Raw genomic sequence first — 27,679 nt, 5'->3', positions numbered from 1 at the left:
TATTATTTATTAATGTTAATGTTATTGTTTATTATCATTATTATTATTATTATTATTATTATTATTAATGTTAATGTTATTGTTTATTATTATTATTATTATTATTATTATTATTATTATTGTTGTTGTTGTTGTTATTTTTATTGTTAATGTTATTATTATTATTATTATTGTTGTTTTTTTTTCTTTTTATACCCTAATAATGACATACAAATAATAAATTCCTAAATAAATCAAATATTACACAAATTCCTTGGCATATGTTGTACTTCTGTCTAGATGATATATAAAAAAATGACATGAAATAATTTTATTTTCCACTCTTGCCTGTTTAAAAGTTAAAAAACAAATATTTTATTAAATATTTCATCTTTATTCCAACGTGTTTCTTGCATTTTCCTTGTAATTATTATTAAGTTCTACCAAATAAACCCTCACCAAACATTACAAAACCCAATTAGAAATTAACAAAAACATTCACAACAACAAAATGGAAAATCCTGTTTTATTTTTCAGCTTTAATTGTAGCTATTTAATAATTATAATTCATTTAATTTTTATCTTCTAAATAATTCCACTTTCACCTGTGCTTAATACTTGATTTTTTTGCTGCTTGTTCAAACTACTTATTTAAAATGTAATTTTTGGTGGGTCAACTTAATTGTTTTATGTTCAATCCACTTAAATTTGCTAACACAATTAAGTTGTGACATGAAGGTTTTGTGTGGAACCTTTAATTTTTTACAACATAGAGGCTTGTAAAAAATTCTGCCCTGTTTGCATATTCAGATTAATTGAGTCGTGTCTAATTATTTATCTGTGACAAATAAAAGTTCAGATTTTATTACACAAAGTACATTTTAATCAGCAGAACATTTTCTCATATGGCTTTTGGCTCATCGGCGTAAACAATATGCAAACCTCCAGAGCCCTTTCTTGATCAAAAATGACAACCAATTATCATCCGAACGAGCAGAATGAAAAGACATTAGTCGCTCTTGAAAAGCCAACAAAAGCAAGAGCCGAGAGCGAGTCTGAAGCGGAGGAAACAGGTGAGGGCGAAAACGAGCTGCTGTCAAATTAAACAGAAATTATCACAGCGAACAGCTGGAGCGGTTTATTTAAACACACACACACTCATAAAGAGGAACACTGTCCTCCCACTGACCTCACTACATACACCGCCAGCAGAAGAACACTTTCTGTCTCCGCTTTCCAGACAGCAACGTTTCTTGATGACTTTTAGGTTCAATAGGCTACAAATATCACAGGGTGGATTCATGTAAACTGTGAGGCGCAGGAATGTGTGCTCCAGTCCAAACGTCTGAGAGCACATCAAACTAAATCTGTTGCTCTTTTTTTTTTTCTTAAATAAAACATGATAGGACAAAAAGTCATTACAACAATTTTTTATTTATTTAAAATTTAGTTTAATTTATTTTAATAAGATAATCAGGTTTCAGCTAATTTTTTTAGTTAGGTCTAACTTAATATTTTTAAACAGTTTGACTAATGTAAGTTGAGATGACTAGGAAGTGTCATTTGAATTAACTAAACGACTTAAGGCATGATTTTATGTAGTGTGGAAATGTAGAGAAACCTTTGGTATTTTTTTTTTTTACACAACCACTCAAGTTTGGGGTCAGGTTTTTTTTTTTTTAAAGAAAACTATTCTGTTCATCAAGGCGGAATTTATTAAATGTAAAAATAATGTTAAATTGTTAAATATTTATAAAAAATGTCAATAATTTCTTATTGCATGAGGTTTCAAATGAAATGATTACTCCAGTCATTATTGCTTTTATTACTATTACATTAATAATAATAATAATAATAGTAACAATAATAATTAATATTAGAGTGATTTCTGAAAGATCATGTAACTCTGAAGACTGGAGTAATGAAGCTGAAAAATAATCTTTAAAATCACTGGAATAAATTATTAAATTAAATTATGAACTACTTTTGAACAGTAAGTAACATTTCACAAATTTACAATTTGTACAGTATTTTGATTGAATAAATACAGCCTTGATGAGCAGGAGAAGCTTATTTTAAAACATTTAAAAATCCTACTGACCCCAAACCTTTGACCGGTAGTGTAAATAATAGTGATAATGTATAATCAAGAAATTTGTAAATGTACATTTTAAATGCACTTTTTTATTCATGACAATGAGCAAAAGCATTTATTTTTAATTCAAGGTTTTGTTCAAACTATGCTGATTATTTAATTTTCAAATGATTATTTAGTTTTAAAAGGCTTATAATTTATATATTATATATTTTATATTTTTTAATTTCGAAGGACAATGATAACATTTAAGGCAGATATTTCTCTTTTGCAGTTTGTGCTAGAAAAGGTAGCTAAATAAATTCTGTCATTGGTCTAAAAATGTTATAATTATATGTATATTGCATTTAGTTTGTGTCTGATGTCATATAATTATAGAGTCGGACTTGAACATTATATTGCAATCTATTCAAATACAAAAATATTAAAATACAATAAATTAAAAACGATTTTAAAAAGCAGTTTGTCTGTGGGCTTTAAAACATGAAATGTGCTATTTATTGTGAAAGGAACCACAGGACAAAGTATTGCTGCAAAATGATTAAAAATATTTTTTATAATAATCAAGACATTTGTAAATGTACATTTTATTACACCTTTATTGCATGGCAATAAGCAAAAACTACACTCAATCTTATTTAAAATGAGTTGAACCAACACAATTCTTGAGTTTTTTTTTTTTAGGGGACAACTTAATTATTTTATGTTCAAGCCACTTAAATTTGTAAAAACTATTCTGTTAAGTGCCTCAATTTGTGTTGGGACAACATGAAGGAATTGCATGAAACCCAGAATTGTTTTATACAGTGCACTATGGTGGTTATATTATTTTCAAATGGGTATTTTGTTTTAAAAGGCTTATAATTTATATAGACCATTTCAATGTGGTCATGTCATTGGCCCACGAACATTTGCTGTTTATTGTCAAACTGTTTCATAACTATAAAAAAAGGCAATCTAATCATAGCTTTATGGTAAAACAGCTATCATAACATTATGTATCAATATGTCAAGCTTTTTGAATTCCCAGAAGCTATGGAAATTAAAAACGTATAACAGGATATATGTTAGGACCATTGGTTTTGTTTACATTCCACGTGTCAGGTGTTAATAATCAAAATGGTCTAATTAATTATATATTTTATATTTGAGAACACGCTAATTAGTTTCATTTAAAATTATGAAAATGAAGAACTAATATTTAAGGCAGATATTTGTCTTTTGCAGTTTGTCATTTATCTAATAACGAATAATTTGATTACATTTTATAAAAATATTGCAGTTAGTTCGTGTCAGGTGTCATATAATCATCTATTAGTTTCTTATATCTAATCTCGGGATTTATGACATTACATTGGAATATAATAAAATACAAAACTATTGAAATGTAATAAATAAAAAATGATGTTTGTCTATATGGGCTTTAAAAACATAAAGTGTTCTATTTATTGAGGAGGAAAATACAAGAAAAATATTTAGAGCAAAATAGTTAAAAGTAGATTTTCATGGCTGGTAAAAAATATTTGTAATATTTTTAAATATTACATTTAGAGTAGTCAGGTTGATGACGAATTTTGCAAACAGCTTCTGTATTTATAAAATGATATTTAAAAAATCTAAATAAAACTATCATATATCATATCATATCATACATCATATCAAATCATATCATATCATATCATATCATATCATATCATATCATATCATATCATACATCATATCATATATCATATCATATATCATATCATATCATATATCATATATAATATCATATCATATATAATATCATATCATATATCATACATCATATATCATCATATCATATCATATCATATATAATATCATATCATATCATATCATATATAACATCATATCATATCATATCATATCATATCATATATAATATCATATCATATCATATCTCATATCATATCATATCATATATTCCCCAGTTGCGGCTGAAAGGGCATTCCCTTTGTAAAATTTATGCTGGAATAGTTTGGCAACCTCTGATAAATAAGGGAGTAAGCTGAAGGAAAATTTATAAATTTAAAAATATAATATAATATAATATAATATAATATAATATAATATAATATAATATAGTATAATATAATATAATATAATATAATATAATATAATATAATATAATATAATATAATATAATATAATATTTTTAAATTTACTATAAACAAAAGAAAAAACCCTGTTAAAAATACTAAATATTTCCCCTTTATTTATTTATTTTTTATATTTACTTTAATTTCACTGCACTGTATAGTACCTCAGTATACCATCATATTTGACTCTCTGTGGTCCTGCAGTTGTGTTGAGTGTTGGATTGTGAACTGAAGGTATACTGTGTGTTTCTTTGCTCCCTCATGAACAAGAAAGGGCCCCCAAATATTTGACTTGCTGCGTAGCGTTGTTATGTGTTTGGCGTGCATGTCGGGCCGTGTACGTGTGTGTGTGTGTGTGTGTGTGTGTGTGTGTGTGTGTGTGTGTGTGTTTGCAATGAACAGGCAGAGGCATGAAGCTCGTAAACGTGGTCTCGTGGTGAGAAGAGGGGTTCAGTGTGGGGTCAGCTTTTAAAGTGCTGTGCATTGGGCTCTGCTCTGTGATTGGTCAGTGAACGGGCGGAGCGGGAGATGCTGCAGTGTTTATAATACCGTTAGAACCAAAAGTACACATGAAATCAAAACTAACCAAAATAATTTAGTTAGCTGAACAATTCATCTGTGCATGTCATTAAGAAAAGGAAATAGTTTGTGCTTGTAATCTTTAACTGAAATCTGAAAAGATTTTCACATCAGAAGTGAACCGTACCCCAGACCACCTCTTTCAGGCGGACTCGGGTACGGTTCACGGGTGCGCACCCGAGTTCAGAAGACATGTTCACACTAGCTAAACGTATCGTACTATGACGTCAAACGAACCCGGGTGCAGACCAAAAGTGCTAGTGTGAAAGCACCCACAGATTAGGTCTGTCTGAGGTAATGGGGCGTGGTTAACATACTTAACCACGCCCCCTCCAACTGTCAGTTTTGACAAAAAACAGAAATGTTGAGCAGGAGGAGTCTGTTAGCTCTCCTCAAACCCTTTTCCAGATCTTTCTGAATGAAATGCCTAATTTACTACATCCAATCAGCTCACAGCAGAAAAAATAAGCCACGCCCACGGTTTGCTCATTTAATATTGCGTTTCTCTAGGAACTGCATCACAATACGAAAGAAAGAAAAACGGTCACAGCTTACGATTAATGCAGACTTTAAAATAGTAAGGCAACTTCAATTAAACAATTAAAAAGTTAAATATCTCCCTGTTTGCCACAAAAAGGCTGATGTAATCGATTAGAAATACAGTAAAAGCAGTAATATTGTAAAATGTTTTTACAGTTTGAAATAACTTTTTTCTATGTGAATATATTGTAAAATATAATGAATTAAGCATCATTATTCTTCACATGATCCCTCAGAAATCAGCCTATGAAGAGTTGTTGATCATAAAACATTATTATTATTATTGTTGTTGTTGTTATTATTATTATTATTATTATTATTGTTGTTGTTGTTGTTATTATCATGTTTAAAACTAGTGCAGCTTAAAAAATGTGTAGTTATCACAATTAGCATTTTTGTTAAATAGAAAGCTCAGAAGCTCACTCTTTATTTGAAATAGAAACCTTTTATAACATTATAAATGTCTTTATGGTCACTTTGATCAATCTTTTCTGACTGAAAGTATTACTTTCTCTCAATAAAAAAAAACTTCTGAACTACAGTGTATATATGCGATGCTGTAATCTAACATTTCTTTTCTAAATCAGTGTTTAATATTTTATTTACCCCAGAATCAATTTCTGTCTCATCCTAGAGATAAAAATGGGTAAATATTTTATTTTCTCTTTGGGAATTTTAGTTTTGTTGTAATATCTGCAAGGTCTTAAAAAGTCTTAAAATGTCTTAGATTTCTAAATAATAATAATATTAATAATTAGGCCTTTAAAAGCCTTAAATTCACTGAAATATTGTATTGTAGGTGTTAAATCGTTTTAAACGGGTCTTAATTTTCTTATGTCCAAGCAAAGCTACCCAATCGGGCTGACACGCAATCACCAATAATCCATCTCAAAACATTCTTTTTTTTTTTAGATTTTTTTTATTGCAAGGAGATGCAATTCACAACAGCTGTTAGACATTTTACAGCAAATTCTCCAAATTAAAATCCATAATCAGGAAAAAAAACTAAAGCAACACATCCCTTTACATGACCTTTTATTAAATAAATAAATTATTCACGTTTAAATAAATAAATTCACACATTTTAAAAATGAGTATACAGTTAGTCATAATTATTAGTCGTCCTGAATCATTAGCCTCCCCTGTTTATTTTTTCTCCAATTTCTGTTTAATGGAGAGCAGATTTCTTCAACACATTTCTAAACATAATAGTTTTAATAACTCATTTCTAATAACTGATTTATTTTATCTTTGCCATGATGACAGTAAATAATATTTGACTAGATAGTTTTCAAGACACTTCTGTACAGTTTAAAGTGACATTTAAAGGCTTAACTGGGTTAACTAGGCAGGAAATGGTATTTAGGCAAGTTATTGTATAACGACGAGTTATTCTGTAGACTATCAAAAAAATAGCTTAAAGGGGCTAATCATTTTGACCTAAAAATGGTTTTAAAAAATGTAAAACGGATTTTAATCTTGTGGAAATAAAACAAATAAGACTTTCTCCAGAAGAAAAAATATTATCAGACATACTGTGAAAATTTCCTTGCTCGGTTAAACATCATTTAAGAAATATTTAAAAAGGGAAAAAAATCAAATAGCTAATAATTCTGCTGTATATATTTTATCTAATTTAGCCTCAGAAGAAAATGCTTCTTTTTGTCTTTTGATTTTGAAGTTGGCTGTGATGTACAGCTGTAGGAAAAACTATTAGCCATTCTGTGAAATGTTCATTGTTTTTCACATTTTCTTTTCAAAGCATGCATAACAGAGCAAAGACATTCTCACAGTACTTCCTGTAATATTTGTTTTCTTCAGGATAAAGTCTTATTTCTTTTAGTTTGACTAGAATAAATGAAGTTTAGTATTTTAAAAAAAACAATATTAAGGTCAATATTATTAGCCCCCTTAAGAAATAGTTTTTTTTTGATTGGCTACAGAACAAACCACTGTTGTCTAGTCACTGGCCTGAATAATCTAGTAAAGCACATTAATCTGAACATTAGTATCTTGCAAAATTGCCAGTAAAATATGATGTACTGTCATCATGGCAAAGATGAAAGAAGAAATGAAATTCGTTATTAGAAATGAGATATTAAAACTATTATGTTTAAAAATGTGTTGAAAAATAATTAAAATCTCACAGGCTAATAGTTCAAGTTTATTTGTATAGCGCTTTTCACTATAATTATCATTTCAAAGCAGCTTTACAAAGGGTCCACATTATTGCATTACGATCAAATTCGGACAAGTCAAAGTTATTAGTTACCATCACTTTATTAGTTACTAATAACTTTAACTAATTAACTACACTGTAAAACCCAAAACGTTAAGGTAACTCAAAAATTTGAGGGAACTGATTATAACAAACCATTTAAGTTCAAAAACTAATCCTAATGAGTACTGTGAACTTAATCTATTTGAGTAAACGAAGCAATTTGAGCACAGTAAAACCCAGTAAATGAAGAGAACTCAAAGTACTGTGAACTTACTCCATTTAAGTTGAAGTAATGAGGTATTTAATTAACTCATTACCTTCAACACTGAGTTCAAAACTCTTTTCAAATGAGTAGAAATAACTTTCAGTACATTTTGAGTTTACTACACTTATATCATTTGATAAAGTTGACTGTTGGGTTTTACAGGAGCTAATACCTTTTAACAGTTAAAGTTATTACATCGTTAACCTACAGTATATATATAGTAAATAATAGTTAATAGTTGGTGAATGATTTTGCCTTTAATTGTAAAGGCAGAAAAGAAGCATCATATGGTGTTTAGCGTTTGCGATCTGGCCATCTCTGGCAGTGTGTGTGTGTGTGTAATTGACTTCCTCTGCAACAGAAGTGCAGCTCCTCTCGCTCTGTGAAGCGCAGCACCTGGACTGAAGCACAGTGCTCATTAATCATGTGTGGACTGCTGTCGTGGCACTCGGCGGTCAGAGGTCACAGCGCATGTTTTACACTGAGAAAGAGCAGAGCGGCCCGGGGTGTGAGGTCACAGAGTCACCGGGTCGCAGGTCAAGCATAGCATGGGAATAAACGCCGAAAGCATTGAAGTTCGGGGCTAATTTATGTTCGGTGCTAAAATAAACTAGACTTTTTTTGTGTGTATGTGTGTGTGTGTTTGTGTTCTGAAGTAAATGTCAGCCGTACAAAATTTGGCGCCAAGGCAGAAGCATGTTTTGGGTGGTTGCTAGGTTGTGTTCATAAAATGTATATTTGGTTTTAAAGGGGGCAGTTCGAAAAAAACTGAATATTCTGTCACAGTTTCAACCTTTCATGAGTTTCTTTCGTCTGTTGAGCTCAAAAGAAGATATTTTGAAAAATGATGGAAGCAAAATCACCTGTAAACAGTCCTGAGGGCATAAATAGCATTATGTTTTTGTTTTTTTATGCATAATCTGAATATTTAATGGGTGGCACGGTGGCTCAGTGGTTAACATAATTGCCTCACAGCAAGAAGGTTGCTGGTTTAAGTCCCCGCTGGGCCAGTTGGCATTTCTGTGTGTTGAAATGCCAACTGTGAGTTTCCCCGTGTTAGTGTGGGTTTACTCAGGGTGCTCTGGTTTCTATGTGCTATAGGTAAATTAAATAAACTAAATTGGCCATAGTGTGTGAATGAGTGTGTGTGGGTGTTTCCCAATACTGGGTTGCGGCTGGAAAAGCATCTGCTGTGTAAAAAATATGCTGGAATAGTTGGTGGTTCATTCCGCTGTGGCGGCCTCTGAAATAGAGACTAAGCCAAAGGAAAATTAATTAAAGACTGAACATTTAATTTCTTATGTCATCAGTGTTTCATCAGGAGTCGCTGGTATTAATTCTGTTTAGCCTGTATGTGTTTTTTCAACACAATCTCACGACAATTCGTAACTTTTTGATGTAGTAGCTAATTTGTGGACTGAAATTTGCTTATCCCCCAATAACAGTTGGGTTTAGGGGTGGGGTTTTTTGCCACCAGTGCTTACTTTGTGAATTGTGAGGTCCTGGAACAGATCGGGGTACTTGATCCGGCATGTTACCCGAGGATGGAGATGTGTTGTTCACGAAAGTGGAGAGCAGGGGGGCGGTTGGGTCGGTGGATGGCGGAGGGGTGTCGTGGACCAAAGTGAAGAGGGTTGGGGAGTCGCAGAAAAAAGTGAAAGTGAACAGCGTACGGGGTAAGGGCGGTTGGAGGGGGATCAGTAAAATGGGGTGCCGGATCAGATTTCAGAGGTTCCGGATCTGGCATGTTTCGGCACAAATTAAGCCCTGGGTGCCACGCCTCCTTTTTAAAATCGTACGACTGAATTCATACAAATGAATTAGCCACTAAGTTGACAAAACGGAAAATATTTACGTTTCCTCGTGAGATCAGGCTAGTTTTTTTACTCTTAAGGTAAAGTAGTTTTTACCTAAGCTATTGATTTACTGATTTATTGATTACTAATTTATTGATTTAAAGCTATTGATTTTACGAATCACCAAGAACCACAGTTTCCGTTTAAAATTGTTTAATGCTCTACTAAATAAAAACGCCTACTACATCTTAGATGACCTGAGGAAGAGTAAATAAACAGGCAGTTTTCATTTTTATTTGAACTATCCCAATCAGTCGCTGCTGTTTCTATAGTGGCTCCTTCAGTCTAAATCTCGTAGATTTTTTCAGCCGTTTTTTTATTCACCAGGTAAAACTACAAATCTGATCAATCATTCATTAATTTTCCTTCGGCTTAGTCTCTATTTCAGAGCTCGCCACAGTGGAATCAACCGCCAACTATTCCAGCATATGTTTTTTGCAGCAGATACCCATCCAGCCGTGGTCCAGTATTGGGAATCACACACACACACACACACACACACACACACACACACTCATACACTAAGGACAATTTAGTTTATTTAATTTGCCTATAGCGCATGTCTTTGGACTGTGGGAGAAACCAGAGCACCCGGAGGAAACCCACACCAACACAGGGAGAACATGTAAACTCCACACAGAAATGCCAGGACTCGAACCAGTGACCTTCTTGCTGTGAGGCAACAGTGCTAACCACTGAGCCACCGTGCCACCCTTAAACCTGATAATTCATTTATTTTATTTTCGGCTTAGTCCCTTTATTAATCTGGGGTCCCCACAGCGGAATGAACCGCCAACTTATCAAGCATATGTTTTACACAGCGGGTGCCCTTCCAGCTGCAACCCATCACTGGGTAACATCCATACACTCATTCACACGCATACACTTTGGACAATTTAGCTCACCCAATTCACCTATAGCGCATGTCTTTGAACTTGTGGGGGAAACAGAGCACCCGGAGGAAACATGGGGAGAACATGCAAACTCCTCACAGAAATGCCAACTGACCCAGCTTGAACCAACGACTTTCTTGCTGTGAGGTGATCATGCTACCCATTGCGCCACCGTGCTGCCCTCAACCTGATCATTTCATACTTAATAAGCTGCATGATTGTCTTCTTGCACAAACGGTGCTGGACGAGCTGAACCCAAACACTGTATTTATTCAAATCTATAACCAGTATGAGGAATAATTTTACTGATGTTAGCCTTTAAGCCAATAACGTTAATAAAAAATGAACATGCTTTTATTGTGCATTTTTCAGCCCTTTTCTTTCTTTTGCTCCATCAGGTTTATCAATGCCAGGCGGAGAATCGTCCAGCCGATGATTGACCAGTCCAACAGAGCAGGCACGTTTACATTCACTCATTTTACAGATGCTTTTATCCAAAGCGACTTACAAATGAGGAAAAAAGAAGCAGTATTTCTCAACCACGTTCCTGGAGAAGTACCAACTATGCATATTTTGGATGTCTCCTCTGTCTGTCGCACCCATTTCAGGTCTTTCAATCTCTGCTAATGAGCTGATGATCTGAATCAGCTGTGTTTGGTCAAGGAGACCCGGAAAAATGCATAGCTGGTGGTCCTCCATAAACGTGGTTGAGAAACACTGCTTTAAATCATCACAGCAGCAGCATATAGATGCCATGACAGGTCTAATTCTGTTTAGCAGTTTTTTAGTAAAGTGTCTGGTGCATTTAGAGAGGAAGGAGGAAAAATTGTGTCTCTTACAGGTGGTTTGTCAAGCCCACTCACCTGTGTGAAGAATACAGAAACATGGAGTGCTTATAACAGGGGTCACCAAACTTGTTTCTGGAGGGCCGGTGTCTTGCAGATTTTAGCTCCATCCCTAATCAAACACACCTGAACAAGCTAATCAAGGTCATACTAGCTATATTTGAAACACCCAGCCAGGTGTGTTGAGGCAAGTTGGAACTAAACCCTGCCCTCCAGGACCGAGATTGGTGACCCCTGGATTATAAGAAAGTGTCTGGTGCATATGGAGAGAAAAGAGTGTCTCCTACTGGTGGTGTTGTACAGAGAAACACTTTCATTAGCATTCTCAGACTACGTTTAAAAAAAAAAATCAAAGGCTGTAATTGATTAAAACGAAATATTATGATTATTATTTTGATGGATAAAGCATGAACAAGAAGTGAAATGCATTTTAAAGCCTGCTAGATTTACAAATAAATTCATTCATTCAGTCATTTTCCTTTGGCTTAATCCCTTATTTATCAGGGGTTGCCACAGTGGAATGAACCGCCAACTATTCTAGCATATGTTTTACACAGCAGATGCCCTTCTAGCCGCAACCCAGTACACACATACACTCTAACATTCACACACACACACACACACACACTCATACACTACGGCTAATTTAGTTAATCCAATTCACCTACAACACATGTGTTTGGACTGTGGGGAAAACCGGAGCACCCGAAGGAAACCCATGCCAACACGGGGAGAACATGCAAACTCCACACAGAAATGCCAACTAAAGCTGGGACTTGAACCAGCGACCTTCTTGCTGGGAGGCGACAGTGCTAACTACTAAGCCACCGTGCCACCCTGTTTACAAATAAATGTAAAATAAAAGTATTGACTGTAGTGTAGACTGAAGTAATGAGCCAAATTAGGCTTTTTGGTGGGTTTTAAGCACACATTTACGTGGAAAACAACATTTTTGTTGTTGCTTTCAACCAAACCACACATTAAACAATTCACTTCACTCAATCTCATCGGTATTGTATTTAAAGTCAATCTATTTATTTATTTATATACAGTTGATGTTGAAAGTATTAGCCCCCCTGAATTATTAGCCCCTGTTTAATTTTTTCCCCAATTTCTGTTTAATGGAGAGAAGATTTCTTCAACACATTTCTAAACATAATAGTTTTAATAACTCATTTCTAATAACTGATTTATTTTATCTTTGCCATGATGACAGTAAATAATATTTGACTATATATTTTTCAAGACACTTCTATACAGCTTAAAGTGACATTTAAAGGCTTAACTAGGTTAATTAGGTTAACTAGGCAGGTTAGGGTAATTAGGCAAGTCATTGTATAATGATGGTTTGTTCTGTAGACTATTGAAAATATATAGCTTAAAGGGGCTAATAATATTGACCTTAAAATGAATTTAAAAAAATTAAAAACTGCTTTTATTCTAGCCAAAATAAAACACATAAGACTTTCTCCAGAAGAAAAAATATTATCAGACATACTGTGAAAATTTCCTTGCTCTGTTAAACATCATTTGGGAAATAATTAAAAAAGAAAAAATAATTCAATGGGGGGCTAATAATTCTGACTTCAACTGTATATATACTGTAAGGGAAGGATTCCATTCATGAAACTCCCCTCAGTCACTCTCATAAGTGTCATAACTCTATTATTAAAAATGTGTAATAATGCACATATCAGCGGGGGTGCATTTTACAACAGAGCTGTGTATCTCAGCACAACAGTGGTTTGTGAAGCCCACTCACCTGTGTGAAGCTATTCAGCAAGTACTTAAATGATAAGTGTTTCAATTCTCACAGCTCAACTGTATGAAAAGCTGTGAAAAGTGCCATTCATCCAGAACAAGTTATCGTGTGCCATGTATAAAAATATTTAAATTAGCAGTTTATGCAAACATGGATTAGATGCATGGCTTTGATTGTTGCGTTGAATTTTGCATTTGTGTCTGTGTGTGTGTGGTTGTTTGGGTGTGTGACTGTGTGCATGCTCAAATTAACAAGTTCAACTGATGAGATAAATACAGTCTAAGTGGCCATTCACAAACAATGCATTTTTCCATGCTGATGGACTACTTTTGCGTTGTTTTTTCAATGCAAACATGCGCTTGACATACATGATCTTTACGTTCACATCTTTTGAAGGACCATGTTTTGAATACTGAGTTTTTTTAGAGACTGTATTAAATTTTCGGAGGCGCTGCAAGTGTTGCAAGCTTCTGTGTACATTAGCAAAGTGGCATGACAACTGTTTTATTTTACGTTCTTAGAAGACTTCTGCGCCTTTTTTTTAAACCATTCCTTAGCAACGTGCCTGCAGTTTCTAGATGCAAAAACATGTTCTGTGTAAATGGCCATTAAAGCCAATGGGTTCCAGATATAAATCATGCTCAGCTTGATTTATAACAGAAGATCCTGCCATATATGAACTATATGAGTCTTATTGCACACTCTCACACACTTATGTTGGGTTTTCATGTTTTATAGGGACTTCCCATTGACGTAATGATGTTTACACTGTACAGACTGTATATTCTGTCCTCATCCCACACCTCTACCCCTAAACCAACCGTCACATAAAACATTCTGCACTTTAAAATTGTCTAAATACTTCATTGTTTGATGTCTGAGACACTTTCTTCGTGGGGACCAAAAAATGCAACACATGCTTATTGTGAAAACGTACCCCTGTATACATTTCTGGAGAGCGCGAATTATGTAGCCAGAGCAACATATAGCTGTATTTCGTCTTTAAAACGAACGCTATGGAGTGCTACGATGCCGCCAACGGCTTCTGTTTCTTTCCGTGCTTACCAGCTGATCGCTTACCTTCGCGTGGATGGCTTTTGCGGTGTTGCCAGTTTGCCCAGTGGCTTGCCATGTACGTTGGCAGACTTGAGACGCAGGGATGAGTTGACCATGATGACATGATTCAAGTCTGGCGAAGAACAGTTTCAGAAAGCAGGTAAAATAAAACAAAAGGCAAAAAACTAAACAAATAAGTAAATAACAGGGTGAGAACGTGGTAAAAATCAGGCGAGGGCTTTTCTTTTTCTGGATTGCTTTTGAAAACACTATTGGTTGGGTTTAGGGAAAGAAGAGGGTGGGTCAGTCAGTCAGTCGACAGCGGCCTCTGGTGGATTTATGCGAGAACAGTAGGCGCGAATGGCTCTCACGAGAGAAATGTGAGATCTGAAAAAGCGTACACAGCGCCCTCCGGTGGATTCACAAAAACTAAAACTGCAAAAAAATTTACCTCCTGGGACATATTTCAGAAATTTATAGAAGGGGTACATATCCATAATGAGCCTGGGTTGAAAAAAATGGGTCATAAATTACTGGTATTGCTACACATATGGGGACATTCACATTATAAATACCAGGTTACACACAAATAATGTTCACAAAACTTCTTTTTCAAGTTGTCGTGACTTATTTTTATAGGCTGGTTTCAGTAAATGCACTGCTGGACTGGAAAGGGAGTGTTGTTCGCATCCCGCTTTTCCTCTGGACATGTGTTGGCTGTTTTGGAGAGTTATGACTGTCCTTTTTGACCATGTCTTGTATATTGTGTGTGTGTGTGTGTGTGTGTGTGTGTGTGTGTGTGTGTGTGTGTGTGTGTGTGTGTGTGTGTGTGTGTGTGTGTGTGTGTGTGTGTGTGTGCAGTAGGTCACAGTGGCCCGTATACTCCTGATGGTCAGCCAATGGGAGGTTTCGTAATGGACGGACAGTCACACATGGGCATCCGACCACCAGGTACATCTGAATGTTTTTATGTTTGAGATACAACAAACAACTGCTTGATTTATAATATTGTCAATAAATTAATGATTCATTTCTAAGTAAAAACTTTAATGATAGCGGCACGGTGGCTCAGTGGTTAGCACTGTCACCTTACAGTAAGAAGGTCGCTGGTTCGAGTCCCGGCTGGGCCAAATGGCATTTCTGCATGGAGTTTGCATGTTCTCCCTGTGTTGGTGTGGGTTTCCTCCGGGTGCTCCGGTTTCCCCCACAGTCCAAACACATGCACTATAGGGGAATTCAATAAACTAAATTGGCCATAGTGTATGAGTTTGAATAAGTGTGTATGGGTGTTTACCAGTACTGGGTTGCAGCTGGAAGGGTAAAACATAAGTTGGATAATTTGGTCGTTCATTCCGCTGTGGTGACCTCTGATGAATAAAGGGACTCAATGAATGAATGAACTTTGATGTTTTAATGACAGCAACTTTTACTTCTGATTTCTGTAAGTGTAGCAAATAAATCAGATTCTTATTAATGTAATGTAAAGTCTAAAGTACGTAGTACACATTTTGTTAAAATGTTTGCTCTAAATATTTATGTTCAGCAGAGATTCATTAGTTTCAAGTGCTAAAATGTAAAAATAAAAAGTTTAATTTTGTTTCTATTTATAAATGAATCCTGAAAAATGCATACATTTTAGAAAAAAAACTGGTTAAGTGTTTGAATATTGATCATAATAATCATAAAAAATAATATTAATGAATACTAATGTAAATAATAATAACAAATCATTATATTAGACTAATTTCTGATCATGTGACACTGAAGACTGGTTTAATGACTGCTTTTAAAAGAAGAAAACAGTTATTTTACAGAGCCCCTATTTTGCATTAAAAAGGTCATATTTTGGTTTTAAGCATCTCATGTGAATGTCAAAAAACACTTTGATTGTTTTATATTATGCATTTATTTTTACCTAATTATCCTAACGACTCCAATATGATTCGTTCAGCGATTAATTTGTTCCCAAACCCCTCCTTAGCACAATGCTAATCTGCGCTGATTGGTATGTTGACCCAGTCTGTTGTGAATGGTTGAGTGCGTTCAGCATGAGACAGAGAGAAAAGCCCACAACAGCTTATCAACAATTTTGAAGTCAGTGTATGCGTAAGCCCAATGCAGGAGTACAATAAAGAAATGCAGTTAAACACTAGCATATTGCTCTATTCTTAAGCACAAGTTAAATCAGTGACACACATTCAGTATTAACACACACAGCGGCAAAAGCTGAACTATTTTGAAACTTGACCGCTGTACGTGTGTATGAACAGCTGACGGTGGCTATAGCAACGACAAATGGCAGAGGATCGCGAGCTCACAAACGCATTTAAATCCGTAAACAAATCAGCACACGTCACGTTTTTAACTTGGTTTTAGACTCTGTGAGAATTTAAAGAGTTAACCAGGTACAGTACAAGTGGTTACAAGTCAGAAAACACAATTAAATACATGATTTGTAGGCTAGAGAACACAAAGAGGCAACCATTTTAAATCGCACTTACTTACACTTGTGAAATGGAGGAAGAAACTGATCCATGAACTGTGGACTGTAAAGTTCCTGTCAAGCTCTGCAAAGTCTCATACATCAATAGTCTTTTCTGATCCTCCCTTTAACAAACAGCAGGCGAATCCCCTGTTGTAAGCGTGTAGATTGCTGAAGCACTCGTCAGAAAAATGGCGGGAACACAGCACAAGGCTGGGGCGATAATGCTGAGGTGTTTTTGCAGAAATAAACTTTAATCACTAACTCTTCACAGCCTCATCTTTGGGTAGGGAAAACAACACTAAATGTCCCTCACACTTCAGAGCACAGCGTCGTCTTCTTTCTACAGGGTTTGTGGGCGGGGCCGGCAGTTACAATTTTCCCCGGGTCTGCGTGTGCAACAAATGGGCGAGGCTTGAGTTCCGTATCGACGTCACGCCGACGCGGCTAAAGACTCATTACAGCGGCGATTCATTCGAACCACTATGGGTCGACTCTTTTATAGATGAATCAATAGTTTCAAACACGGTGCACTTTCAGATTCATTTTCAAAAAACCCATAATAGGGGCTCTTTAATTAGTAATATTTCACTTTAATTGCTAAACATTTGTAATCTATCAATGCAGCCTGGGTGACAACAAAAAAATAATCAAACCTTATAAATCTGAAATAATATATAAAACTAGTCAAATATGTTTGTCAATGTTTACAGTTTTCCCAGTACTAGGTTGCGACTGGAAGGGCATCCACTGTGTAAAACATGTACTGGATAAGTTGGCGGTTCATTCCGCTGTGGCGACCCCTGATTAATAAAGGGACTAAGCTGAAGGAAAATGAATGCATGTCTACAGTATGCAAAGTATTATGCAATATTTGCTCACGAAATATGGAAGAAGCATTGTGAATTGTGTTTGTAGATGTTTTTGTGATTTTGGTGTGTGCCTCTCTGTGTGTTTTCTAGCGGCTCTGGGTGGTCTTGGGGGAGTCAACATGGGTCTGGAGAGTCAGTGGCACTACATGTAAACAAACCCCTGGCATCCTGCTGAACACAGCAGATGAGAGGTACAGCTCTGCACCAGGGATTCCCCGTCTCTAAACATCTCTTACGGCTGTCTGACCCACTAATGGCCACAATTCTCCTGCGTGCAACTTCAATATCTCACAAATTCTACATTTGACATTTTCAGGCCACACTCTTAAAGACCGATTGAAAACGATCGCTCTTTATTGGCATCAATGGCTCTATTACATCCTTGGAAGCTTTATAATGAAAAAAGATTCTTTTAGAATTTGGGTCACACTTTACAATAAGATTCTATTAGTTAATGTAAGGGTGGCTCAGTGGTTAGCACTGTCGCCTCATACCAAGAAGGTCACTGGTTCGAGTTCCGGTTGGACCAGTTGGCATTTCTGTGTGGAGTTTGCATGTTCTCCCTGTGCTGCCGTGGGTTTCCTCCGGGTGCTCCGGTTTCATGCACTGTAGGTGAGATATGCACTATAGGTGAATTGGACGAACCAAATTGGCCGTAGTGTATGAGTGTGTGCAAATGTGAGAGTGTATGGGTGTTTTGCCCGTACTGGGTTGCAGCTGGAAGGGCATCCGCAGCGTAAAACATATGACGGAATAGTTGGCGGTTCATTCCGCTGTGGAGATAAATAAGAGACTAAGCCAAAGGAAAGCACAACTTTGGATTTTAATAATGCATAAATGCTAAGGTATTATTAATAAATGCTAAGTATTGTTCATACTCAGTTCATTTTATTAAATATGTTCTTAATAAAGAGATAATTCACCCAAAATTGACAATTATGTCATCATTTACTCAACCTTCGCTTTCTCGAACATGTTTGTTGAACACAAAAGAAGATATTTTGAGAAATGTTGGAGATCTGTAACCACTGACTTCTGTAGTATTTGTTTTTTCCTACTATGCAAGTCAATAGTTACAGATATTCAGCTTTTCTCAAACTAGATTCTGAAAGCGAAGGGAGAGTAAATAACCCAACCGAAGTAAAAAAAAATCATACTTATTTAGAAAAAAGAAGATATTTTGCAAAAGGTTGGAGACCTGTAACTATTGACTTCCATTGTATTTGTTTTTCTTACCATTGAAGCCAGTGGTTACAGTTTTTCGGCTTTTTTTTCAAACAAGTTTATGAAAGCGAAGGAAGAGTAAATAACCCAATGGAAAAAAGAAACTCGAATGCATTTGGAAAGAAGATATTTTGAAAAATGTTGGAAACCTGTAACCATTGACTTTCATAGAATTTGTTTTTCCGACTATGGAAGTCATTGGTTATATATACAGTTGAAGTCAGAATTATTAGCCCCCCTTTGATTTTTTTCTTTTTTCTTCTTTTTTAAATATCTCCCAAATGATGTTTAATAGAGCAAAGAAATTTTTACAGTATGTCTGATCATATTTTTTCTTCTGGAGAAAGTCTTATTTCTTTTATTTCAGCTAGAATAAAGGCAGTTTTTAATTTTTTAAAACCATTTTAAGGTCAAAATGATTAACCCCTTTAAGCTATTTATTTTTGATATTCTACAGAACAACCATCTATTCTACAGCCATCATTATACAATAACTTGCCTAATTACCCTAACCTGCCTAGTTATCCTATAAACTTAGTTAAGCCTTTAAATGTCACTTTAAGCATTATAGAAGTGTCTTGAAAAATATCTAGTCAAATTTTACTTACTGTCATCATGGCAAAGATAAAATAAATCAGCTATTAGAGATGAGTTATTAAACTATCATGTTTAGAAATGTGTTGAAATAATCTTCTCTTCGTTAAACAGAAATTGAGAGAAAAAATAAACGGGGGCTCATAATTCTGACTTCAACTGTATATTCAGATTTTTTCCAAACAGGTTTGAGAAAGCAGAGGGAGAGCAAATAACCCAACCAAAGAAACAAACTAATATGCATTTGGAAAGAAGATATTTTGAAAAATGTTGGAAACCTGTAACCATTGACTTCCATAGTACTGTATCTGTTTTTTCCTACTATGGAAGCCAATGGTTACAGATATTCGGCTTTTTTAAACGGGTTTGTGAAAGCGAAGGGATAGTAAATAACCCAACCCAAGAAAGAAACTCATACACATTCGAAAAGATGTTTTGAAAAATCCTGTAACCATTGACTTCCATAGCATTTTTTTTCTACAATGGAAGCAAATAGTTATACAGCTTTTTTCAAACAGGTTTGTGAAAGCGAAGGAAGAGTAAATACCCTAACAGAAGGAAGAAACTCATACGCATTTGGAAAGAAGATATTTTGAAAAATGTTGGAGACCTGTAACCATTGACTTCCATAGTATTTGTTTTTTCAATGGTTACAGGTTACATTTTTCAAAAATAACTTGGGGTGCGTGTACAACGAAGCATTTTATACACTGCAGAAATTTCTCAAACCTGTTTGTTGAACACAACGGAAGATATTTTGAAAAATGTTTGAGACCTGTAACCATTCACTTCCATAGTATTTGTTTTTCCTACTATGGAAGTCATTGGCTAAAGATTTGCAGCTTTTTCAAACAGGTTTGTGAAAGCGAAGGGAACGTAAATAACCCAACAGAAGGAAGAAACTCGTTTGGAACCAGTTGAGGGAGAATAAATGAGCACATTTTCATTTCTGGATGAACTATCCCATTAACTAATGCAGCATTATTTTAAAGTGTTACCCGAATTGAATCCCGTTAAGAAAAATAATGGCTATTTTAAGAACTGATTACTGAAAGCTTTGGGGAGCCTTAAATAGCTCCTCTCTGACATGACTGTAAAAACCGCTCATTCTCATTTATTGAAATCACGCTGTAGCATAAACAGACTTAGCAAAATCCATATTTCCACCATCACCACTATAGTATAAACCCCCACCGTGATTAATTACTCACTCGATTACTCAGTGGAGACAGTTTATGACATCACAATCAGTTAATGTCTCAACCCACAGGAAAAAAGATAAAGATGAAAGCGGCTGTTTTTGCTAGAAATGACAGCTGAATTGATTTGTGGCTGCGCCGTCGCCAGTTGTGTTTCCTCATACATGATTTCAACTCTTTTCCAGGCTTTTTTTATAGCGAGAGGATCGATCCTTTGCTCACGTACCCCAACGGATTTCGTTTAAAAAAAAAAAAGGATTTTGACTTGAAGCACCACTTTTTTCAACAGTACAGACACCCTGCAGCTACAGATCCAAGATGGCCGCCAGGAGTCTAGTTTCCTCATGATGGGCAGATCAAGCGTATCAGTGCAGACAGACGACAATAGAGCAAAAGCAACGCCTCCACACCTGGATGTGCTCGCTCTGGGCTGGGACATTTCGGCTGACCAGGTGAATCTTCAAGTGGCCTGAAAGGTCAAAACAAAGGCTCGTGTTTCAACTGGAGTGAAGAGTCATTATTGAGCTGCCACCATCACACTTCACCAGCCTCTGTTACAGACGTTCGCCATCTAATCTGCATAAAAGCAATTCAGTATCAAGCTCAAACGTGTATATAATGCTGCTGGATGTTGACGAATGACAGATGAAAGTGTCTCATACTACATTTACCACGGTATAAACCGGCTCGGATGATCTGGACAGATTACTCAAAGGTACTAATGATTGTTCTGATGTGAGCTGAGATGTATATTCACACTATGTGTGTGTGCGTACGTGTGTGTGTTTGGTTTTCAGTGAGTGTGTGTTTATTCACATAAAAATTCATACCTCAACGTGTGTGTGTGTGTGTGTGTGTGTTAGTTCATTATTGTGACTGTATTTTGGAGTTAGTGTGGAGCTTTCTGCATAGTAGACGCTCTATATTACGTTCAGTACATATTAGTTTAAGTAAGGATGCATTAAAATGATCAGAAGTGACGGTAAAAACATTTATAACATTACAAATTACTGTTCTTTTTAAATTTTACATTCTTAAATAATCCTGAAAATAACGTAGGCCTATTATGCATTAATAATAACCAGCAATAATGTTGAAAGTAATAATAAATGTTTCTTAAGCATGTGTTCGTGTGTCACAAGGCTAAAGCAATGATGCGAAATAAATAGTGTTTTGGAATAAAAAGTATTTTCTTCAAATATTAAAATATAAAAGAAGAATTGTGATAATATTTCTCTTTTATATTTACTCTTTTTACTACATTTTGGTTAAATAAATGCAGCCTCCATATATACGCCATTCACACATGTTCATTTAGCATACGTTTAGAGTTTTATCAAATAACGCTAAAGGGCTCTGTTTTAACAATCTAAGTGCAAAGTCTAAAGCGCAGGGCACAAAAGCGTTAAGGGTCTGTCCGAATCCACTTTTGCTATTTTAAGGATGGAAAAATCTGCTCTGCGCCGCGGTGCATGGTCTAACAGGGTTGAGCTTATTCCCTTAATGAGTTATAAGTGTGTTTTGAGAATAAACCAATCGGAGTCTCATCTCCCATTGCCTTTAAGAGTCAGTTGTGTAACGCCATAGTGCATTTGCTATTTACATGACGGACTTTGTAAGTGGAAAAACTGAACGATTCACAAGCGAGAAAACAGTTAAACAGAGTATCTGCAGTGCAAGGATATAGAATTAGCCTCCTCCATTCAGCCTCTTTACATTCTCTGTTTTGTGTAAAAGGAAACTGTGTTGTCAGCCTGATCTCACGAGAAAACGTAAGTATTTTACGTTTTGTCAGTTTAGTGGCTAATTCGTACGAATTCGTATGAGTTCAGTTGTACGAAATTGTACGATTTTAAAAAGGAGGCGTGGCACCTAACCCCACCCCTAAACCCAACCGTCATTGGGGGATGAGCAAATCGTACTAAATTGTACGAATTAGATTGTATGAATTCTTACGATTTAGCCACTAAATCAAAAAGTCACGAATTGCCGTGAGATTGTGTTGTTGTACACACTCTACTGAAGACATCCATTAGCCTACATATTTAATTTCATTTGTGAGCGTAAAGATTTGTTTCTAAATTGATCCAGCAAATGAATAGGTGATGTTTTATAAACAAAGTTCGGGAGGAGCACGCGCAGAAGTTTCAGTATCAAATACGTCATTGACAATTATTCTATTATCCAATCAGTTCTTGACCAAACCCCTATATATACCAAAGCTGTCTTACCTGCAGCATCTTACGACTTTAGCATCCCTCCACCACCCCAACACCTCACCTCTTAAGCTTTACAATCCCGGGGGGAGCGTTCTGGGGCCGGGCTAGCTACTTCGCTCGAATCCCAATTCCTCTCTGTTTCCTGATAAGAGGAATAACTCGAGTTTGGGTGTCTTCCTTGAGCTCAGAGCCCTCTCCCCGGACAGCACGCCAAATACGCTTTATTCTGAAACTATTGCAAGTGTGAACTCGTGAAATGAACAATAACAAAGTGTGTTCAAAGTGAGTTACATCCAAACACACATCCTGGTCTGATGCCCCATATATCCAAATCCCGACAGGTGGACAAATCTAAGCTTGTTTGTAATAAAACAAATAAAACTATGCATATATTAAATAATACTGCTAATAATAATAACATACAAAAGCAAATTATCATGAATAAACTAAAAAAGCCCCCCGAGATGAGGGCATGGAGGCAGTGGTTTTTATATTTATGTAGGAAGTAATAATTTTTGTAACATTTTAATCCTTTAATTCTTTTTCATTTATAAAGATATTTGTGTATTGCTGTACATCCTGTGTGTATTAAGCAATGTGCGCTGGACTTTACACCTGCTTTCAGCTGGTCTATTGCGCAGTCTATTTTAGTTTCTCAAAATAGCAACGCTCCAACAATGTGCCTTAACACACCTCCTTTCTAGACCAGAACATCCATGAGTCCATAAAGTAGCGCAAATGGATTTACTTTTTAAACAACACAGCGCAAAGCGGGACAATTACTGTTGCGCTGGTCTGAAAATAGCAACACGTCGGGGCAAACACGTCTTGTGCCTTATTGCGCCGCATGTATGATAGTGCCCAAAATGTCATTTAGTATTGTTTGTACCATATTATGTCCATCAAATATAGAAAGAAATATTGCATTCCACGCTGTGTGCTTAACCGTGGTGTAGAGCAGTGTTTCCCAACCCTGTTCCTGAAGGCACACCAACAGTACACATTTTCAATCTCTCCCTATTCAAATACACCTGAATCAAATCATGAGAACATTACAAGAGACTTGAACACCTGAAATTAATGGTTCAGATAAGGGAGACATCCAAAAGATGTACTGTTGGTGTGCCTTCAGGAACAGGGTTGGGAAACACTGCTGTAGAGTACTGAAAAATCATACTCAAGTAAAAGAACCAAGAAAAGTATCTGTTGTAAATATTACTCACAGTATGAGTAAAAGTAGCCCTTTTAAAAGTACTCAAGTGTTACGCTGTGAACGGCTGATGCATTTACATTTATTCATTTGTGCAGGCATGTGTAAACGTAACATTCTGTAGTGCATTTAGTTATTGTTTAGTTAATTGTCTAAACAGTCTGAGTTAGTGTGTCTCCCTGGACACTTTTAATGCTTCCAAATGCTTTGCTGTATTTATAAAGCGCCCTGAAGGTTGTTACTTTCTATGTGCGATTTGATTGGATGGGAATCACAGGACTGATTTTACAACCTAGCCAATGCCCATAGACAAGAATAACGTAGAGACTGCAGGTTGAAGGAAAGTAGTGGAGTAAAAGTACCAATACAGCACTAAAAATGTACTCAAGGCCAAGTAAAAGTACACATTTTTAAAACTACTTAGGAAATCACAATTCCTACGAAAAACTACTCAATTACAGTAGTTTGAGTATTTGTAATTTGGTACTTTACACCACTGGTACTCAACCTAAACTGGTGTAGTGAAGCTTGTTACAACTACTACTAATAGTTTCATTACAAAACTATGTATGTAGTGAATAAGAACTTCCATATTTTATTTAGTACAAGTGACGAAATAATAACTAGGAGCTCATTAAGTACTTGATTGACAATATAAAAAGAATTACTAATAGCATTAAAATAGATACTATGTTTTTAAAACAAATGTTTAAACAGCCTTCCATAGAAGTAGTCTAATCCTTATAGAATATATGTGAAATGGCTTGCCATAATACACATACATTTAACCAGTGTTCATGTTAAGCCCGGTGTATTACGTTATTTACTACAGAAATACTAACCTGCTGTAGTGAACACAGGATGTGCAGTGCAGTGTAATCTAACAGAGTAAAGTAGGTGGTGTTTATCGCCCCCTGTTGGACATCAGAGGTACTGTGTCACGTGTGCACGTCCCGTCCACGATAGGGATGCCAAGTCTGCGGTTTTCACGCGTAATTTGACTCCTTTTAACCACTTGACGCATTATTCCGCGAGATAAAGCTTGACATATTGCATTATATTTTTATAATCACTTTGAAATATTTTACTCTACTATCTACCAATGATAAAAACTAAAAGAGTAAAAAGAGTAAGCAGACTTTTTGTGTTTGTGAGGTCTTTCTTAGAGGAAATGTTTGTGCAGCTGTTTTCGTTTCCATAGTGACAGCCAATATAATGCCATTGAAACGACAATAGACGCACACACTCCAAGATTGATGCTAATAATAACTCAAATGTAGCTGTATGTCCTCATCTACTGACGATTTTAAAAACATCTTTAACTTAAGAAGTCCGCTGTATTTACTTCCGTCGCCAGAGTTGTTCTGCATTTGCCAGCATCCATTACGTTTTATTTGAGTGTATGACAAATGTTGGTCACATGAGAGCACAATGCTAGCTGTGCCATCAATCTTAAACTCCCATGTTGCTGAGACTTTTATTTATAGAAGCAAATGGTCAGACTTTCACTGAAGATTACCAAATACAAATTTTTTTCAGTGGATAAACTACCACGGATTAATTATTCACCTAAAGAATAACAACGTGAGCTTGCAAAATAACCATTAAATTTAGATTTCAAGCGGACTTAAGGTAAGATGATTTTTAATTGACATATCTTTAGAGTTGCTAATATACAGTGATCTTCAAAGAAGAAATCATGTATAATGAATAAAGTGATGTGAAATGTGCGAGTTTTGATACTGTTGTACAAGTTTTGATTGACAAACGCGCTCTAATATTGTTGAATACCTGGCAACCCTGGATCCGCCACTCACTCTCACACTTCATCAGCAGCTGCGGTAAAGTCTAGTTCAGTCTAAACAAACTTAAACATCCACTCTCACCCGAAATTCGAATATTTATACGGGTTTTTTTATTAATACATCCTTGTATAAAAGAAATTACAAGAGAAAGCGACTCACGATGAAAAGCATTGGGCTGAGGATGGTCAGTCAGTGTAATGTATTAAAGCGTCTGTGTCCGATTTTATGCTCTCTCCTTTCACTTTCCTGTTTAAACTCACGACCAAAACAATCATCTCAGCAGAGGAGAATCTTGAAGCGGATCCAAAACCCTGTTTACAGTTCTGGCAAACTGTTTTACGTTGACATATTTGACTCTGAAGCAGCTTTCCTGTTTGCATTACGAGTGTATGTTTCAGATCAGTTATTTGGGAAGGTTATACAGTTCCTGCAGACCTTCAGCTGTGCCGAGGTGAGCTTTAGCACAAAGGTAAATAAGGATACATACAGTATATTTAAGGGTCATAAGGTATTTTAGCATAAGCTACTTGTAAATATTCACAGTGATGAAATTGTATATTAGCAATAAGATTTTTGCCTTGCAAAAGAAATGTATTTTCCACAATTCCTCTCAAATAGGCTGTTTTTATATTAACAGTATTTTTAAAAATAGAAATATAAAATATTGATATTATTATAAATTAGTATATTAAATGTTATGTTACACATCCATGATGCAAATCTCCTGTTCCAGCACATCCCAAATGTGCTCTATTGGATTGAGCTCTGGTGACTGTGGAGGCCACTTGAGTACAGTGAACTCATTATCATGTTCAAGAAACCAGTCTAAGATGATTTGCACTTTATGACATGGCGTGTCATCCTGCTGAAAGTAGCCATCAGAAGATGAGTACACTGTGGTCATAAAGGGATGGACATGGTCAGCAACAATACTCAGGGAGGCTGTGGTGTTGACACGATGCTCAATTGGTACTAATGGGACCAAAGTGTGCCAAGAAAACATCCCCCACACCATTACACCACCACCACCAGCCTGAACCGTTGATACAAGGCAGGATGGATCCATGCTTTCATGTTGTTGACACCAAATTCTGACCCCACCACCCGAATGTCGCAGCAGAAATCGAGACTCATCAGACCAGGCAACGTATTCCCAATCTTCTATTGTCCAATTTTGGTGAGCCTGTGCGAATTGTAGCCTCAGTTTCCCGTTCTTAGCTGACAGGAGCGGCACCCGCTGTGGTCTTCTGCTGCTGTAGCCCATCTGCCTCAAGGTTGGACATGTTGTGCATTCAGAGATGCTCTTCTGCAGACCTCGGTTGTAATGAGTGGTTATTTAAGTTACTGTTGCCTTTCTATCGGCTAGAACCAGTCTGGCCATTCTCCTCTCAATAAGGCATTTGTGCCCACAGAACTGCCACTCACTGGATATTTTCTCTTTTTCAGACCATTCTCTGTAAACCCTAGAGATGGTTGTGTGTAAAAATCCCAGTAGATCAGCAGTTTCTGAAATACTCAGATCAGCCCGTCTGGGACTCAATCCACTTTCTTCCACATTCTGAGCCTCGGTTTGATCTGCAGCAGATCATCTTGACCATGTCTACATGCCTAAATGCATTGAGTTGCTGCCCTGTAATTGGCTGATTAGAAATTTGCGTTAATGAGTGGTTGGACGTGTACCTAATAAAGTGGCCGGTGAGTGTATGTGCAATACCACCACATAACACCAGCACATTAATTGCTAATTTAATTAATTGCGATAAACAATGCTCAATTTACATTACTTTTTGAGGTTTTTGAAATTCATAATAAAAAGTATTGCTATATTGAAAAAAATAAATAAATAAATAATAATAATATATA

The 27,679-nt window shown here is 35.8% G+C and overlaps 1 protein-coding gene across 3 annotated transcripts in view; it reads left to right on the top strand.

Annotated features, from left to right (window-relative positions):
* meis1a (Meis homeobox 1 a) overlaps nt 1-21,417 on the top strand; it is a 55,322-nt gene extending 33,905 nt beyond the window's left edge. The window contains exons 10-13 of one of the 3 annotated variants that reach the window (XM_056456520.1): nt 10,947-11,005; nt 15,076-15,162; nt 17,656-17,756; nt 20,768-21,417. In XM_056456520.1, coding sequence (XP_056312495.1) covers nt 10,947-11,005; nt 15,076-15,162; nt 17,656-17,717 — 208 coding nt within the window. In that variant the 3' untranslated portion in view covers nt 17,718-17,756; nt 20,768-21,417. Of the gene's footprint in view, nt 1-10,946; nt 11,006-15,072; nt 15,163-17,655; nt 17,757-20,767 lie in introns of all 3 variants that reach the window. The other 2 variants (XM_056456519.1, XM_056456518.1) reach the window with 2 other exon arrangements.
* Nucleotides 21,418-27,679: the final 6,262 nt, after the last annotated feature.

The sequence above is a fragment of the Danio aesculapii genome, chromosome 1, assembly GCF_903798145.1.
Source record: "Danio aesculapii chromosome 1, fDanAes4.1, whole genome shotgun sequence".
Lineage (NCBI taxonomy): Eukaryota > Metazoa > Chordata > Actinopteri > Cypriniformes > Danionidae > Danio > Danio aesculapii.
The sequence above is the reverse complement of the archived record's forward strand: the minus strand, read 5'-3'. Positions and strand labels throughout refer to the sequence as shown.